This window comes from Prionailurus bengalensis, chromosome E4, assembly GCF_016509475.1.
Source record: "Prionailurus bengalensis isolate Pbe53 chromosome E4, Fcat_Pben_1.1_paternal_pri, whole genome shotgun sequence".
Taxonomy (NCBI): Eukaryota; Metazoa; Chordata; class Mammalia; order Carnivora; family Felidae; genus Prionailurus; species Prionailurus bengalensis.
In genome coordinates, this window is record NC_057360.1 from 29,354,485 (window position 1) to 29,370,547 (window position 16,063).

General features: G+C 47.2%; 1 protein-coding gene across 3 annotated transcripts in view; it reads right to left on the reverse strand.

Moving 5' to 3' along the window:
* Positions 1 to 16,063, reverse strand: part of PROX1 (prospero homeobox 1) — a 52,409-nt gene that overhangs the window by 12,912 nt on the left and 23,434 nt on the right. For all 3 annotated transcript variants that reach the window (XM_043568569.1, XM_043568567.1, XM_043568568.1), the window contains one exon: positions 15,740 to 15,934. In XM_043568569.1, coding sequence (XP_043424504.1) covers positions 15,740 to 15,934 — 195 coding nt within the window. The remainder of the gene's footprint in view (positions 1 to 15,739; positions 15,935 to 16,063) is intronic.

Here is a 16,063-nt window from a genome sequence, read left to right on the forward strand (position 1 = left end):
AAAGGAACACATAGCAATAAGTCTGTATCATATTTTTTTTTACAAACCTTCAAAAGAACAATGTTCTGTTGAGCAAAATTCAGTAGCATTCTGTAAACATTAATTTAAGGAAATCAATAGACTCAGTGAGCTAAAGCCATATTGCAAGATAAACTGGCCAGAGTGCCACTTTGTCAAATAGATTTTCGTTTTCTCGGCTAGATAAAGACAGTTTCAAAACGGAGCAAACGTGTTGCAACCAAGGTTTGAAAAGTATGTGGCCTTCAAACAGTCTGCTTGTTCCTACTGCAAAGCTGGACAAACATACTTTAAAAATGATAAGATGGCTTAGAATTGATGTGGCTTTCCGATTTTATGGACAGTAGATTTCTTGGTTGTCTCCCAGGCAAAAAGTAAAACAAAATCCCATGCGTTCTGAACACAAAAAATCGTACTTGGGAGAAAGGGTTAAACTGTCTTGAGAAAGGGAGCTTTGGGGGCAGTGTCAGTTGGTGCTTGACTTTAAAAAAGAAAGGAAGAAAGAAATCTTTATTCATGCTGACCTGATGGGCAACAGGCCTTCTTGCCAAAATCCAAAAGCCAAACTCTCTGGTGGGTTTGGGATCAGAGGTTTCAGCTGGTGGGAGCCGCTCCAGTTCTGTGCTCGCCACGCAATGTCATGTTAATGCGCGAGGGGTGGGGGCGGGGATGGACACCAGGGCCCCCAGGTTTCTCCAGGCCAGCCTGAAAGAGCGGCAGGGATCGTCGGAAAAAGTGGCAAAAGGAAAGCATGTCTCTCCGTCTGTCACTGCGGCAGGGACAGACACTGAGCCTGTGGCAGGACACTTCCAAGTTAAACCGCCTGCCATCACCCTCCAGTGCCATGCCAGTCCGTACACCTGCCAGTGGAGGGGCAAAAAAGATGGGACGTGGTAGAAATGGCCCACTGGAGGGAATGCGATAAAAAGAAGGAACAGTCACGTGGAAACTGCAAGGAGGGAGGTTAGGGGCCCGCCTTGAGTGGAGAAAGGAACTCCACGAAAAAGCATCACGCGTGGGCTTTGGTCTGTAGCGTGGGCAGGCAGTGGGGGGCTACTCCAGGCTATCACCTTCACGCGGACCTCTCTGACAGCAGCCTGAAGGAAGCACAGAGGCATGCCCTGAGTCTTTTCTTGGTTTCCTCACCTGACTTGAGTCTTTCTCTTTTCAAAGTGCTCTTTAGAATATACAGAATGCACCATAAAATGTCTACACCCTTAAGATGTTGATAACATCTGTACGGATACAAACAGCGTACGATTATCAACGCATGTGCTAGGATGGAGCGTTTTGAGCAGTTGTGACTTCCGGTGATAAAAAAAAAAAAAGAATGTCTTAACATCTATTCTACCTGTTAACGATTTGTGTGTACTTCTTAAACGGTGTAAACATTCCATCGGTAACGCTGCGTAGAGATGTCAAGATAAATAAAACCATCTCTCCCCTATCCCAAGAAAAGGAGGTACCATATAATAAGCTCTTATGGTAGAGTTCAGAAGAAACTCTATGACACTGGCAACAATTGTTCAGAGGGGCTGAAATGTGGTTCACCGAATATGATGAAAATGGCCTGGAAGTCTTGGTGATGTACGTGTCAGGTAACACAAGGATTGTCACGTCATTTCTGGTGACGGAGTCAATTCTCCTTCCTTCCCCAACTCTGCACACGTTTCAAAGAGTGATTCCACGTTTTAACAAACAAAACAAACAAATGAATAAAATTCGCCAAAAAGAAAATCAGGGGCAAAGTATTAAAAACTAAAGTCTAATACTTTCGCCAGTCTCTGCAACCCCCCCCCCACCCCAGACACTAGGAAAAGACTCTTAGACCTTAAAAACAATTGGAAGCCTTCTGCTGGAATAATGCGTCTGGCAGGCTCTTCAGGTAAGAGCTCGAGCAAGACTATTTCGTCAAAGAATCAGAGGGTTTGGGGACCCCAGGACTAGGAGAGAGTCCATATTCTCCAAAAGAGTGAAACAACCTGAGCCAGCCGTTGGCAATCTTTCTCTGAAAAGGGCTAGAGAGTAAACACATAAGCTTTGTGGGCCACATTCTGTCTCCGTTGCACGTTCTTCTTGTTTACAACTTTTTAAAAATATAAAAACCCTTCTGAGCTTGGAGTCATAAAAGACAGGCCGCAGGCCAGATCGGGCCCATCCGCCAATAGTCTGCCAACCTCTGCTCTTAGCCAAACTTGAGGGCTAACCCTTCTCCTGAATGCGCCTTCATTCTTCACTAATCCTGTGTGCCTCACTGGATCAGCACACTCCTTGTTCTCGCTGGGTAGCTGGGATTGATTCACCCAAATTCAACCTGCAAAGTCACGCCATTCCGCAGATGCGCTGAAGGCTGCCCGTGTCTATGGGATCAGAGCTAAACCACGCCCAGAGATGGTCAAGGACCGGGAAGACTTGAGGCTTGCTCTGCCTTGATGGGGAGCTTCTCGTGAGGAACTTTCCTGCCAGTAAATATTCGATCGTACGAGACGGAGGGATCTGTACCTCCTTCACAACACATCAAATGAATCAGCTCGATACTTAGATTAAAAAAACAAACAAAAAAAAAAACCCCAAAATAAGCAGCGTACCAGTCACCGTGCAGTGTTAACTAACTTCCCTTCAAGGCAGCCCCACGAATTATGTGCCACTGGTGTCTGAGTTCAAGACAGGCTGATAGTGCTTAAAGTTTAACTTTTGCTACAATTACTGGGTGAGGTGGTAAGATAAGTAGGGCCAAGCTCGGTGCCATTCTTGGACGGGAGATTATCCAAAAACAACAAGACATAAACTCTCCAATATTGCACAAAAGGAAGCTGGGGCACAGATAATCCACAGTTACTCCTGTTTCGTTCGAGAATGCATTACGTGATTGTTTTCTACGGCAGGTTTATCTTCGTAATTAAGCTTTGCCGAGGCTGACATGGAAACTGGTCTGCGTTGCCCTGTATTCCTGCTGATGGAGCATGTGAGGGAGGAGCCCAAGGAGAAACTGTTAGGAAGCAGAGTTCAGGCAGGATGATGAGAACAGCACCACTCACCGCGAGCACCAGGAAAGGCACTGTGAGATGTGGGTGATCATCAAAAGAGTGCTTCCAAGAACACCGGATCCTGGGAGAGCCTGTCACTCTGCTAACAATAGAGGATGCGTCCCAAATCATATCCGGGCTGCTCTGAGAAAGGACTGGGATTAAACACCCCAGTCCCATCTTTTGGTTTTGCCCAAAACATCTTTGTTCTGTCAGACAAATTCTATTTTGTGCTTCTAGAGTATCCTGTTGGTCTCTCCTCCACAATTACCCTTTGCAAAACTAAGGATGAGCTGTATTTCAAAGCAACCTGAGGGCTTGTGAATGGCTTTGAAATTCCCTTTTCAAGAAAGGTAAATAGTTTGGAGAAGGGGAGAAACAGATTCCAGAATGGCCCCTGGGGCCCCTGGGGCCCCTGGGAGCCCCCTCCACCCATTCAACGGCTCACTGGGCTTGAGGTGACATTCACGGTGGGGAGTTTTAGGGTGGTGTCCGGGATTGGCCCTTGCCTTGGCCCTGCTGAAAGGCACTTACAGGAGTCTACATAAAAATGATCTTGTGTACCTTCAGGTCACTGACAATGATACATCTTGGAAAATCGTCTCTATATTAAAGGAAATGCAGTGGCCTTGAAACCAAAGCCTCTCATCTTCTTCTACCTACTTCTGGTTATTTCTCGACCGTTAGAACCACTCAAACCCCCACACTTGTTCTCAGTCAACGTTAGTGTCACCTTTTATGAAAAGTCACTTGTACAACCAGATTTCACTTTAAAATGTTACGGTAGCCCTCCCCCCCCGAAAAAAAAAGAGAAGTTGGGGACTACGACCAGAGGAAGATAAAAAAAAAAACACTTATCCAAATGACTTGTGTGAAGATTTGCCACCTGTCAACCACACACATGAGCACACACAAAACCCCAGTGGAAAAGACTTTCCTGATGGAGACTGTCACCATGTTGGGCGTCCCTAAAAGACAAGGTGGTAGTGCCTTTGCAAAAATTACCAGCCAAGCCTAGGAAGGAAGGTAGTTGTCTGAGGGGAGGTGTTGTAGATTAAACAGAGGTTGACACGTATCACAGATGCCAGCGGTCTGGGTCGATGTCGGGCATACAGGAAGACGTACGGGAACAGGTACACAGACAATCCCTTAGTTGTCCTGTTCTATACCATCTCCCAGAAAACCCACTTGCACGAGGGCCTCAAGGACGAATGTCCTCATTGCTTGGCTGCCCTAGCCAACACAACGAATAAAGTGAGCAGCAAGTATCACGACTAGTGCCAACTCAGTCAACAAATGTTTATGAATTTAAAAAATTAGTCCCTATAATCTCAGCGAGGGAGCTGCCACGTCTCCAAGGGCACCGCTGAGATTTAGATCTGCGAAGAGGGCCTTGGGAGAACACTGAAATGGGCACCCTAGAGATGTTCGCTGAGATAATTAAGCCACAGCAGAGCCACACGGGTGGAAGTGGCCCCACATGGACACCATCTGGATTCCTAGGGGCTCCGCAATCACTGCTTAAAGCTTTGCATCATGCCCAGGATTTATTTAGAGAATGCAGAATGTCTTTATTCTAGAATCACAGAATTTCAGAGAGAGAACAAAGCTCCGTGTTTAATCGTATCACTTTACAGGTGAGCAGAGTAGAGCCCAAAGTAGACAGGTGTTGCCAGAACTAGACCCTCCGATCCAGGGTTCCCTCCCCCAGACCCCATCACCCCATCGCTGCTCTTCTCATCTAGAACCCATGACTCCAGAATCCTGGAGCTGTGCCAGGCTGGTGTCACCTTTACAGCCACACTTGGGGCAGGAAGAATCACTTTCTCTTTTTAAAACCAGTTTTGCATTGACTCTTTGTCCCAATTCTGATGAGAACTCCCTCTTCCGCTCATTTGTTTGTTTGCCTATTTAGGGTCAGCGGGAAATGGCGCAACCGTGGAGCTCCTGATAACGGCAACAAGGTAACTTTTACTTGGCTCTAGGAATTAATAAAAGCAAATGCTCATACGCACTCACTTTGGGCTAATATATTTGTGGGTATTCATTTAATTCTCAAGACCACTCGGTGAGATACTTGCTATCATTTCCCCCATCTTATAGATGAGGAGACTGAGGCACAGAGAGCGGGTAAGACATTTGCCAAGGTTTCAATGCTAGAAAGTGGCAGAGCTGGGTTTTGATCCCAGGAACCGGTTCCAGGATGCATGCTGTTCGTGAGGCTCTACTCTATTAAAATCAGTTCAGGACCACGGACATGGCAAAGACTCCCCAAAGGATTTCCTTTTTCAGATTTCAAGGTGATGCTTTTATTTATATAAAATAACACCTACTTGTAAGTGAACATTTTGTTTCCTGCCTGAGAACAATTTAGAGACCAGAGCTTTCTTGCTGTAGTTATCATTGTTATAGGCTCAAACCCAAGACTAAGGCCATATCTTCCCGATATCAAACACTCTGATACTTTATCAACAAAAACACTGAAAACATCCAGACAGTAGGGCGGATCTGCCCATTTTTCATCTGGCTGGATATGTCCCGTGGACACATTAAGATCTGCCAGAATTCTTGCCAAGCGTCTCATAAATTGGTCTCATGGGATCATTTTAACCAAAAAGTGCTAACTGAGAAGCTACTCAAGAAATCCAACTTCCGAGGATAAACTTTTGGGACAATCAAAGCAAATCGCATTGGGTGTGTGTGAGAGAGTTATCATCACCAAAGCGTGGCGTGGTGGCCCACAGCTGGAATTCTGTCCCCTTGGCCAGTAACGGCACTGTCCCTCACGAAGACACAGTCATGCCAGAAGCGCATTACAGAAGGGCAGCTAAAATGATCAGGGGTGGCCCACGGACTGTATGAGATTAGACTTTTAAAAAGGATTAGAGCCCCTTAATCTGGACAGATGAAGATTAAGAGGGAGGAATGATCAAAGTCTATAAAATCAGAAAGGAAATGGAGAATATGGCTACAGTTCTGTTCACAAATCCCAGGATATCGTAACAAGGGCTATCCCTTTGGAGTTCCAGGAAAACGACTTTAAGAGCCATAAAAAGAAGACACAATTTTCACAGCAGGTAATAAATTTAGAGAATTATCATCTTGAGGAGTGGTATACTCTGAGAATGCAGTTAGGTTTGAAAAAGGCTTAAATAAACCTATGGGTGATAAAACCAGAATGAGGTAATAATGGAAGGTTGGGAATGTTCTAGGGACATCCTGAGTCTTTTGAAAACGATTCCATCAATGACAGGTACCAGCCCCTCCTCACAGGCTTCCCGCCTGGGGCTGGGTGGCTTCCTGATGCGACCACCTCTCTTCCCTTCCCTTTGCCAGACAGGTTATTCCTAAAATTCCGAACGGGGCTCCGTGACTGGAAAGCTTTCGGACCTGGTACAACATGACAACTCATTCCTTGGAGGGAGTTGTCTTTATTCCTCACCAATGTCTTTGTCCTAGTGTCTGTGATTCCCATAAAAATATGAACTTAATCCTGAAAACAAACAAAAAAAATCTACGTTTTGCTCAAAGATAGAGACATTAAAACATCTTCTGTTGCCGTGGTTGGGGGGATAAAAACTGGTGAAACTCTCCCCTGGGGAAGCTACTCATTGTATGCTAAAACAGACCAATGCATTCAAACCTAAGGGGAAATTAAACGTCCCGATTATGTAGCACCTATCACAGCCCAAGGTATTGAACTCTGAAATTTCCCGCAGTTAATAGAAAAACCCGCACACCTGAACAAATGCCATGGTTCTGTGAAATATACAGAATAAAACTTAAGAGAAAAGCTTTAGCTCCTTTCCCAAAGAGCCAAGTGTTAATCACTTTAAATATCTAATAATGGGTCATTGTTGGGGGCTGGGGAGGTTAGGGCCACGGAAGGAGGCAGGGGACTTCAGTAGGGGGTAGAAAGGGGATGAAGATTCCATTCAGAGAAAGGGAACCTTCAGACAACTGTAACATGCACAGCGAAGCATGAAGAACCTTTTCTGTACTCACGTTTTAGACTGCTTTCTGAAAACTGATAAAATGTGGCAAATGAAGGAACCAAGGGGAGGAAAGGGGTGGGGATGGAGGAGAAAGGCATTCGTCCAATAAGCAATATCTAATAACTCCTAACCCCAACCCTACCTACCTACCGTCACAGAGTGGGGGCTGTCCCTGGGCATCTATTCAAATTCCAAGTTTGACAATGTGAGTCCTCACGTGGGGGAGCCATTCCAAGTCACTGTTCACTCGGGGAATGGAAAAGTAGGAAGGTGGCAAGGGGCGGGGACGGGTTAAGGGGTAGAGTCACCCCGTTTCTCTTTGTAGCCTGCAGAGTGATTTGGGCAAGAAAGCTGGGACATCTGGAGTTCAGAAGTCGAGGAAAATGGGGAAGAACCGGGAAGATGAATACGTGATCATCAGCGACACAAAAGAACGGAGCAGAAAGAAGCCTGGATTTGGGCACTCGCGTCTGGCAAGGAGGCCAGCAGCAGGGCTAATGAAGCATTTGTGGTGTGGGACGCTTGCCAGCACAACAAAGAAGATGTGCTGGGGCTCTGCACATGTGCCGGGGCCCCCAGAGCAAAATAAGGACATAATCACCATCAGTGTCACAGACCAGACTGTACACAAGGTGACAGGGGAGGGGGGGGGGCCTGTAATACACACACAGGGAGGACGCGCCATGGCCCACGGCGGCTGCTGCCCTGAGGCCGGGGACGCAAGCAGTTACCCACCTCTCTGTCTCTAGCTGTCTCTCAAATCCTGAGGTCGGGCTTGGCCCCACCATTGGTGGGTGTTTCCCGTGCAACCCAAGTTACTCCTGACGGGGCAGCAGACAGCTGAAAAGCTGAAGAGAGTGTTAGACTGGTGGAAAAGGGCTGAATAAAGGGAAGCAGAAGGAAGGGGGTGGGGAACGGAAGGAGAGAGTTCTGAGGCCAACTCCCTCTGTCTTGTGCCAAGTTCTGGGCTCTCACTTTCGAGAACCTGACCCTGGCCATACCACCTGAGGTACGGTATTATCACGGATGGCCATGTTTTTATGCTGTCAAGAAAAGGCAAGAGAAACGCGGGGGGGGGGGGGCTGAGGTGGGGGACACACACCCGCAGCGGAGGGTCCCCCTCGGCGTGAGCGCAAGAGCACCTCGCAGGCAGGAGGAAGCGGCCCCCGCCCATTTGAAATGAGGTCTCTTCAGAGGGCCCGGCACCTGCCTGTGGCTCCCGCTCGCTAAGGTGGGTGTGTTAGTACAGCTGTCTAGCTTTTAAGTGACTTTTGTCAGTTTGAAAGTGAAAGTCTGTTTGAGGAGCTGCTTGAACAATAGCCCAGAGCCCGGAAGAAGAGCTCGCAGCACAAAGGACTTAGACGACACTCGTGTCCCTTTTCACTGCCTCTGATGAAAGATTCATAAGAATAACTTTAATTTTTTATGACCCCCTTTTTGGTATGACTATATTAGTTGTGTCAACTTCCGTACACAGGTTCTCTTTAAATACCCAAAGGTCCGTGCTGAAAGTTGTTCAAGGAGCCACGGGGGCAGATATCCTTACGGGTCCCTTCCTCCAGGACAAACCGCTCTGCGAGACACAGAGATTTCCTTTCGAGATGGTTCCCTTCAGCCTCGACATCACTGGGAACACCACCGTGAGGTGATCTGAAAGCTTTCTAATGTGCCAATTCAACCTCTCTTTGGAAGAACAATTATATTTGTTTTTCTTGGCTTCACCCTATTTAGCAGGAACAGAAGTATAATAATCATTAATGGCCCTCCTTTGCCTTTACTTCTCAGATGGCTGTTTCCATGTTGCATCTTTATTTTGTGTCTCAGCCAAAAGCAGGCGTTGGCGGGGGTGGGGGGGCGGGGGGCACACAGACTGTGCTTGTTTTATGGCACGTTACCAAAGAGCACCCAAGACTGGCTTAAGGCAGTCACTGAAGGGGATACAATAGTTTTGAACCAGAATTATCTACTTTCAAGAACCAAAGTCCTACGCTTCCCCGAAAAGAATGTTTGCAAAAATACCTGATGCTGGCAAATTTACACGGAGAGACTTAAGAGGGATGAGCGAACGAGCACTACATTTTCTGCCCTACGGCTGCAAAGAGAACCAAACAATTACAGTGAAATAAAATCCGGGCAGTGGGAGGAAGATGAGGAAATTTGATTTAAAACACTCTCTGCCGTGTGAAAAGGGATCACCAACTTTCGAACGCGCTTTGGGCTGCTCAATGAGTCTGTTTAATCTCGACGAAATAAACAGGCTCATTTCCAAAAGGCTGTTAGAACTTCTTCAGACGTTTCATTCAGGATGGGCCCAACACAATGCTAACATCCCACCGAAAGATCCGACCACGACCGGCCGCTTGCTCTCTGCAGAGAACTTGCTTCTTTTCTCCTATTGATAACCCTTTGTGGGACGAAGAAAAAGAGCAGAGGCAAGGAGGAGTGAATGTCAGACAATAGCCATCCCTCCACGCACTGTCTCTGAACTTCCCTCATCTCTGAAGGACAATTAATTATGAAGGCCTTAGGGGTAGGTCGAAGCAAGGGAAAACCCAATGCCATCTCCGTAACGCGCCTGCCACCTCTGTGTTTGCTAAATGGCTTCTCCTGTTGGGGTACAGCCACCAAGAGAGCCAATAGATCATGGGGGGGGGGGTGGCGGGGAGGGAGGAAAGCAAAAGATTTTTTTTTGTGTGTGCGTCTGCCCTTGTATAATTCTATTCTCACTGTGAACTCATCCATACACAAAACACAAGGACAATTTTTTTTTTTTTTTAAAGAGAGAAAAGCCACAGGGTATGTTGCAGCAGAAACGGCCTCTCAGTGGTGTGTTAAAAAGGATGGTCTTTTCACCAAATCATTTCACAGAGGCAAAACAGACAAACACAAAGGGTTGAGGCTTTTTCTCCGACATTAAATGGAGTAACTGGTAAGGTCAGACATATGATACCTAAAGACATGAATCTGTGAACTCTTGAAGTCAAAAGGCCTCTCTGTGCTGAGGAACAATCTTTCAAAGGAAATAGATCATAGAACTCCACTGAATCCGCTTTAAACTTTATGAAGCAGGAGGAGAAAAAGTTCTAAGTAGGGAAGCTTGACAGAAGAGCCTTGAACTATTTTCTGAAGGAAAGATGAGACCCTCCCTAGGCTGCCACAAAACATTTTTTTTTTCTAAAGGCTCCTCTGAACTTTGATATGTGCCAAGACACTGCCATTGAAAGCTGTATAATTATGTGCTATCGCCACTGTAGAAAATGCTTTGTTCACCCCAACAAAGGACAATAAGCAAAGTAAAGCGACGTTACACTGTATCTTTTTCTTTAAGAATGTTGAGAAAGGTCATGGAATGCTATAACTAATAAAGCTGTTGAGTAAGGAGGTTTTAAAGCTGATCTTACTGGGCTTGAATGTAACCCAATGACAAAAAAGACACAGGGAGCTAAAAATGCAATGACATTACCAAACAGATGATAAATCAATGGGCCCGCTTCATTATACTGATCAACACCTTGAATCCCGAAAGGACACGCGGCGCAAAACTGAAGCTCTGGTCCGCACACAATTCCGCCTCTGCCCTACCCCCCAACCCTTCAAGCCCACCTTGAAGCCGGGCGTCTTTACCACTCTCTCCTTCACCCTTCAGGCCATCACTTCGCACAGGAATACGCTCCCAGACAGCCGTGTGTGTACGTATATTTAGGGAACATTCATTTAGTCTCTTAACGGATCAATTTGGCTTGTCAGTGGCGGGACTGGCAGGGGAAGAAGTGCTAAGAGTCTCTTTCCCTCCTCGCCACCCACCAAGGGCGTGTGTCATGTGACCATTCAAACGGCTTGGCGGCTCTGGGGCCAAAAGACTGCGACGGCAGTAAAAGGTTTTCACTCATGTGCCAGTTTTCCGAGCGATCGCTCATAGTTAAGTATCTATTTGGAGCGGAGGGAAGCGCTTCCTAAATCCACCTGTCCTCATTTTTCTTTAAAGAGATGACGACGTGAACGAGAGATTTCCAAACACATTAAATCTTCCTCAGTGTGCGCGGTGCGGGCAGCGGGAGGGTTGGGCACGGGGGCGGGCAGGGTGGGGACGGTGTATTCAGCACGTGTGTTTCCGAGTGTGTGTGCCTGGGGGTAGGGGTGGAGGCGAGGGGTGCGGCTTCTTAATTTTCTCTTTCGAAGCGGAAGGCGAGGCAACCCACAAGTTGGGTCTGCGGAAGCACCCTTCTTGCCTGTCATGTGACACCCAGAAAGAAGTCGAAGCACAGGGTCTATGATGGAGCATCGACAGAGACATCAGTGTCTTGGGATGGGACATCAGTGTCTTGGGATGGGACATCAGTGTCTTGGGATACAGTACGTACAAGCCCGCTAGTCAGCGAATCAGGCTCCCCGTTCTGTTTATTTCTAAGCCTTCCATCCCCAAACCTGGGTCTTCAGTGAGGGCAATGGAGGCCGGTCAGCGTCGCAGGCACGTGCACCCTGCCCACAGACCAGTGGCTACCACCAGGAGGCCCGTGAAGGATGCTGGCTGCCCGCTGAGGGGGAAGAGCTACCCCTCTGGTACTGGAGAAGGACAGACAGCGCTCAGTGCAGCCTTGGAGACTGACAGCCATCACTACCTTCCTTCCTGCCACGGTGGGGAGGGCCACAAAAGAGTAATAAAATCCAACTCGCATGCCCCTCAAGTCAGAAGTATCAGCACGATTTAAAAACTGGGAAGGAATCCCAACCCTCCTATCCCTCCCCATAAAAAAAAAAAAAATGTTGGAACCTCTTCAAAGCGAAGTGCGAATGGAGCATGGAAATACATCCCATAACACCTGGAAAGACAAATTTATTGTTGCCAATCTCATTAAACGTGAGAAGTAGGAGTGAAACAAGCAGCCTGTAATTAAACCCCCCTCTCCTGCACACCTTCGCAAACTCACCTTAAGCAGCGAGGCGCCCCGCCCCGTGTGAGGTGGCCAACTTTCTTTCCTTCCTTCGGCACAGGCCCACCGACAGCGGCGTTGGTGCCCCTCCCCCTGCAGTGCCTTCTCCCGCTTCCCCTGGGTCTTCTCAAGCTCTCACCACACTGAGCCTGAGCGCTGTGCCAAGAATCTTGGCCATTGTGTAAACTGATACAAAAGGCAGAGCAAGCTCTCCTGTCACTTAGAAGGCCCTGACTCATAAAGGCCAGGAAACGCAGGGTCTAGAGGAGGAGAGAGATTCAAGCCACTCCTCCCTCCTTGCGAGTGATAAACCTTCCCCATCTGCTTCATTTTCCTGTAGGCCAGGGGTCAGCAACCACTCTGGCCTTGAGAGCCAGGAGCAGCAGGGGCGGGAGGGGGAGGGTGCCTAGCAGTCACAGAGGTGGCACCAGCCAGCTTACGACACAGACGGAGCAGAGAGCTGAAAAAAGACAAGCAGCAGAAGAGAAAGAAGGAAGGAGAAAGTCCCAGCGAAGGAGGGAAGGCATCAGCCTCCTTCTCCCTCACCCCCCTCTCTCCCTGCCCCTACCGGTTCCCACTAGTTTAGAATTACTTTATAAACAGTATAGAGCGTTAGGCACACTAAACTTTTTCTCCTATTAATATCTCTATCATTATTCCCGCTCACGTCAAATCAGTTAATATTGGTAAGACATCTGGAAGGATGCTCAGGACGTCATCAATAAACATTAGCTATTTTGTTATTGTTAACAAACCTCTGATTGAGAGATCTAAAAATGCAATCAATAAGCTGTTTTATTACTTGACCGGCTAATACTCGGTTGGGTTAAAATATTCCTTCAAATGTAGACAAAACTTCAAAGTCCCGCTACCTTTGCTTCATCTCCGTTTAAAAATTAGAAAATGGGGGTGCCTGGGTAGCTCGGTGATTGAGCGTCCGACTCTTGATTTCAGCTCAGGTCATGGTCCTGCGGTTTCTGAGTTCGAGCCCCACATCAGGATGGAGCCTGCTTGGGATTCTCTCTCTTTCTCCCTCTCTCTGCCCCTCCCCACTCATGTTCGCTCTCTCTCTCTCTCTCTCTCTCTCAAAGAAAGAAAGAAAGAAAGAAAGGAAGAAAGAAAGAAAATTAGAAAAGAAACAAGGCATCCAGTTCTCTACTTGGCCATCTTCTTCATTTGCTCCTCTTAGAGTACAGATTCACTTTGGTTGATCTTAAGAGGAGAAACTTAAATACAAAAGTCAAGCAGTGCACACAGTATGGGCTGAGATATTCAGCATGAGGTGCTGGGTCTGCTTGTGGCTCGTGGCCACGGCCCACAGTGGTACAGCTACACTGATAAGACCAGTGGCTTTTTAAGCATCTCGCTTAAGCGCTGACCTCCGTGCACAGAAAAGAAGGGGTTGTCTTATCTGAAGCTCTAGTTAGTAAGCGCGCCAAGCTGGGAGGCTAAATTAAAAGCTATTTAGTGATCGTATGTGGCGGTGGGTAGGCCTATGGGCATACGTGTGAGGGGAGGGGGCAGGGCAGAATCCATGCTCCTGCGTTTCTTCTTACCACATTTCCGGAAAGATCCTAGTTTTTACTGAAGAAGGAAAAGACCCAGAATAGACCAAGAACTTGTCTGGAGTCACATGAGAAGTGACAGAACTGCTCCCCGGGCCCCATACTCCTTGCACTGAAGCAGTCTTAAAATAGACGCTGCAGATAAAGGAGAGGTGGCCGGGCTGGAAGTGGATCTGATTCACAAAGAGAGAAATATCAGATGTTAATCATATTAAAGGAGGATTTAGATGATGCTAAATGGGGCAGCTCGTTGGGTACCTCCTGATGCCAGCCGCCCCTGTTTGTGTCATTCTGGCCCTTGTGCTGTGAGCAGGGGATTAAATTCCAACCAGGTAAGTTTCAAAAAACCCTAAAAACCCTGATGTGCCCTGTAAGGATTTGTCCTCTCGAGGATATTACACAGCAAAAATGCAGCACTCAGCGCACGAACCTTGGGCAATTCTTTTATGAAGCCTGACGCACACTGCCAAACAAATATTTGCCGTAATCAGCCGTAAAGAGTTCACTAGTGCACAGCTGAATTCTCCTTGGGTCAAGTTTAGAGCAATAGACTTACCAGAAAGGGGCAGAAAAAGACACGGAACTCTGAATAAGGTTTCTTTAAACTATTTAGCCACAGTCCTCCTCTTCAGCTTTAAAAGAAATTCTGCTAGAGTGTCCCATCAGGTTAGTCAACCAGAGCTCTCTTTCAACACACTTTAAGTACAGAGACTCTAAAATGGTGAAGCAAAACAAGGAGGATCCCCACTTTTCATGTGTTCAGCCCGAGAAAAACCTTGTTCGTAACACATTTGGCAAGAAGAACATTGTAGTCTAGGACGACAAAGGTAAATTGGTGGCTTCCAGTATAATGGTTCAAGCTTCCAAGGGAAAACTGTGACCTCCCCACGGCTAAGCTTCCGCCTTCGGTGCCTGGTAAGCCACCATCACTGATCTGCGCTGCTAAAACCTGTGTGGGAAGGGCTCCCCAAGGGAACGGGCAGACAGGGGGGCAGGAAGGGGCGGATCCTTTCGTTAGCAAGTCTAGACCAAGATGCCCTTCTCTTCCCCTGAAGCTGCAAACTTCTGGGTGTTTCTGGGTGCCTATCTAGGTGAGGAAAGCAGGACTATCAACATAAGGTTCCGGCAGGAGCAGATGTGGGAGAAAAAAAGATTCTCGTCCTCAAGATAACAACAAGAAAGGGACCGACTTTATCAGGCCACGGCCTGTCTACACTCACCATCGGGGGTTCAGCCTGCAGAACCCTTGCCACATTCCCACCTCTAACTATTGTTGCCTGGGCCAGCAGGGCTCAGCAAAATGCCTTTGTGAGGACTGGGAGATTCGCTAGTGTTGTCTCATGGAGAGTCATCATGTTGCAATGAAAAATGTTTGCTGAGGCACCACATTAGCCAGTAAAGAAACGCCTTACTCATAGCCACACATCTTTCACTGTTGCATAGCTATTGCTTTCTGGGACTCGTCTATACTGCTTTGCGTGTATCTAGAATATGCATGTCGTAGACGTGTGTGCGTGCGTGCGTGTGCGTGCGTGTGTGTGTAAGAGGGCATGAGCGACGGGCAGCTTGGTTGCGAAGCTACGCACACGCGAAATAAGCACACTAGGTTCTCTCCCGAAAAGAACAAAAACGAAACGAAAACAAAAACAAAAGATGTTGATGGCTCTCATAATACGGACTTAGTAAATTCTCGTACCATTTCTTCCATAAAGGCAATACATGCTGATTAAAGTAGAAACCACAGAATCACTCTCCCATCAACCTTTCCAGATTTTTTTTAGAAAACAACTTTTGCAGCTATCCTAGCACACAGCGTATGTCAGCCCAAGCGACATGCCAAAACCTAAATAGCAAAAAACGCCTATCAGAGTGGGGACCTCTTCTCTGGAAAGGGAATCACTGTGTGGGTGGGTTCCTTGCTGCAGTTTTCTTTGAATTCTCCAGTTCCCTCTTTCTGTGGCCAATGGGTCTTCATGCAAGCAGCCGAGCTGGGGAATGGGAAAGGAAGCAGAAGTGGGTCAGCTCCCCAGGACCCGGATGGGAACCACACAGGGGGCTCCTCACTGCTGCTTTACCTCTTACCCCAGTGGGGCATGCTCTTAGGAGATAACGAGGCTGGCGCCGATTTGGGGACACTGCTAAAGAAAATAAATTTCTTAAAAAAAGAAAAGGGAAATGACCAAACGATAAAGATGAGTTCCTACCTCAAAGTCATTTGCTTTATTGTAGTGCATGTTCAGAGCCCTGTACAGCTCACAGTCTCTGGTTATAGACAGCTCTTCAGTACTGGTGACTCCGTCGTTGATGGCTTGACGCGCGTACTTCTCCATCTGAATGTAGTAAAACTCACGGAAATTGCTAAACCACTTGATGAGCTGAGAGGTAATGCATCTGTTGAACTGTCAAATTTAAATGTTGAAAAGGATAAGAACATCACCATTTTCTTCATTTTATTCTTTAAGCAGTCTGAAGTATTTTTAAAGATCTCCTCTCCTTCTTGCTTGGATGGGTGTGTTTTTGATTTCACC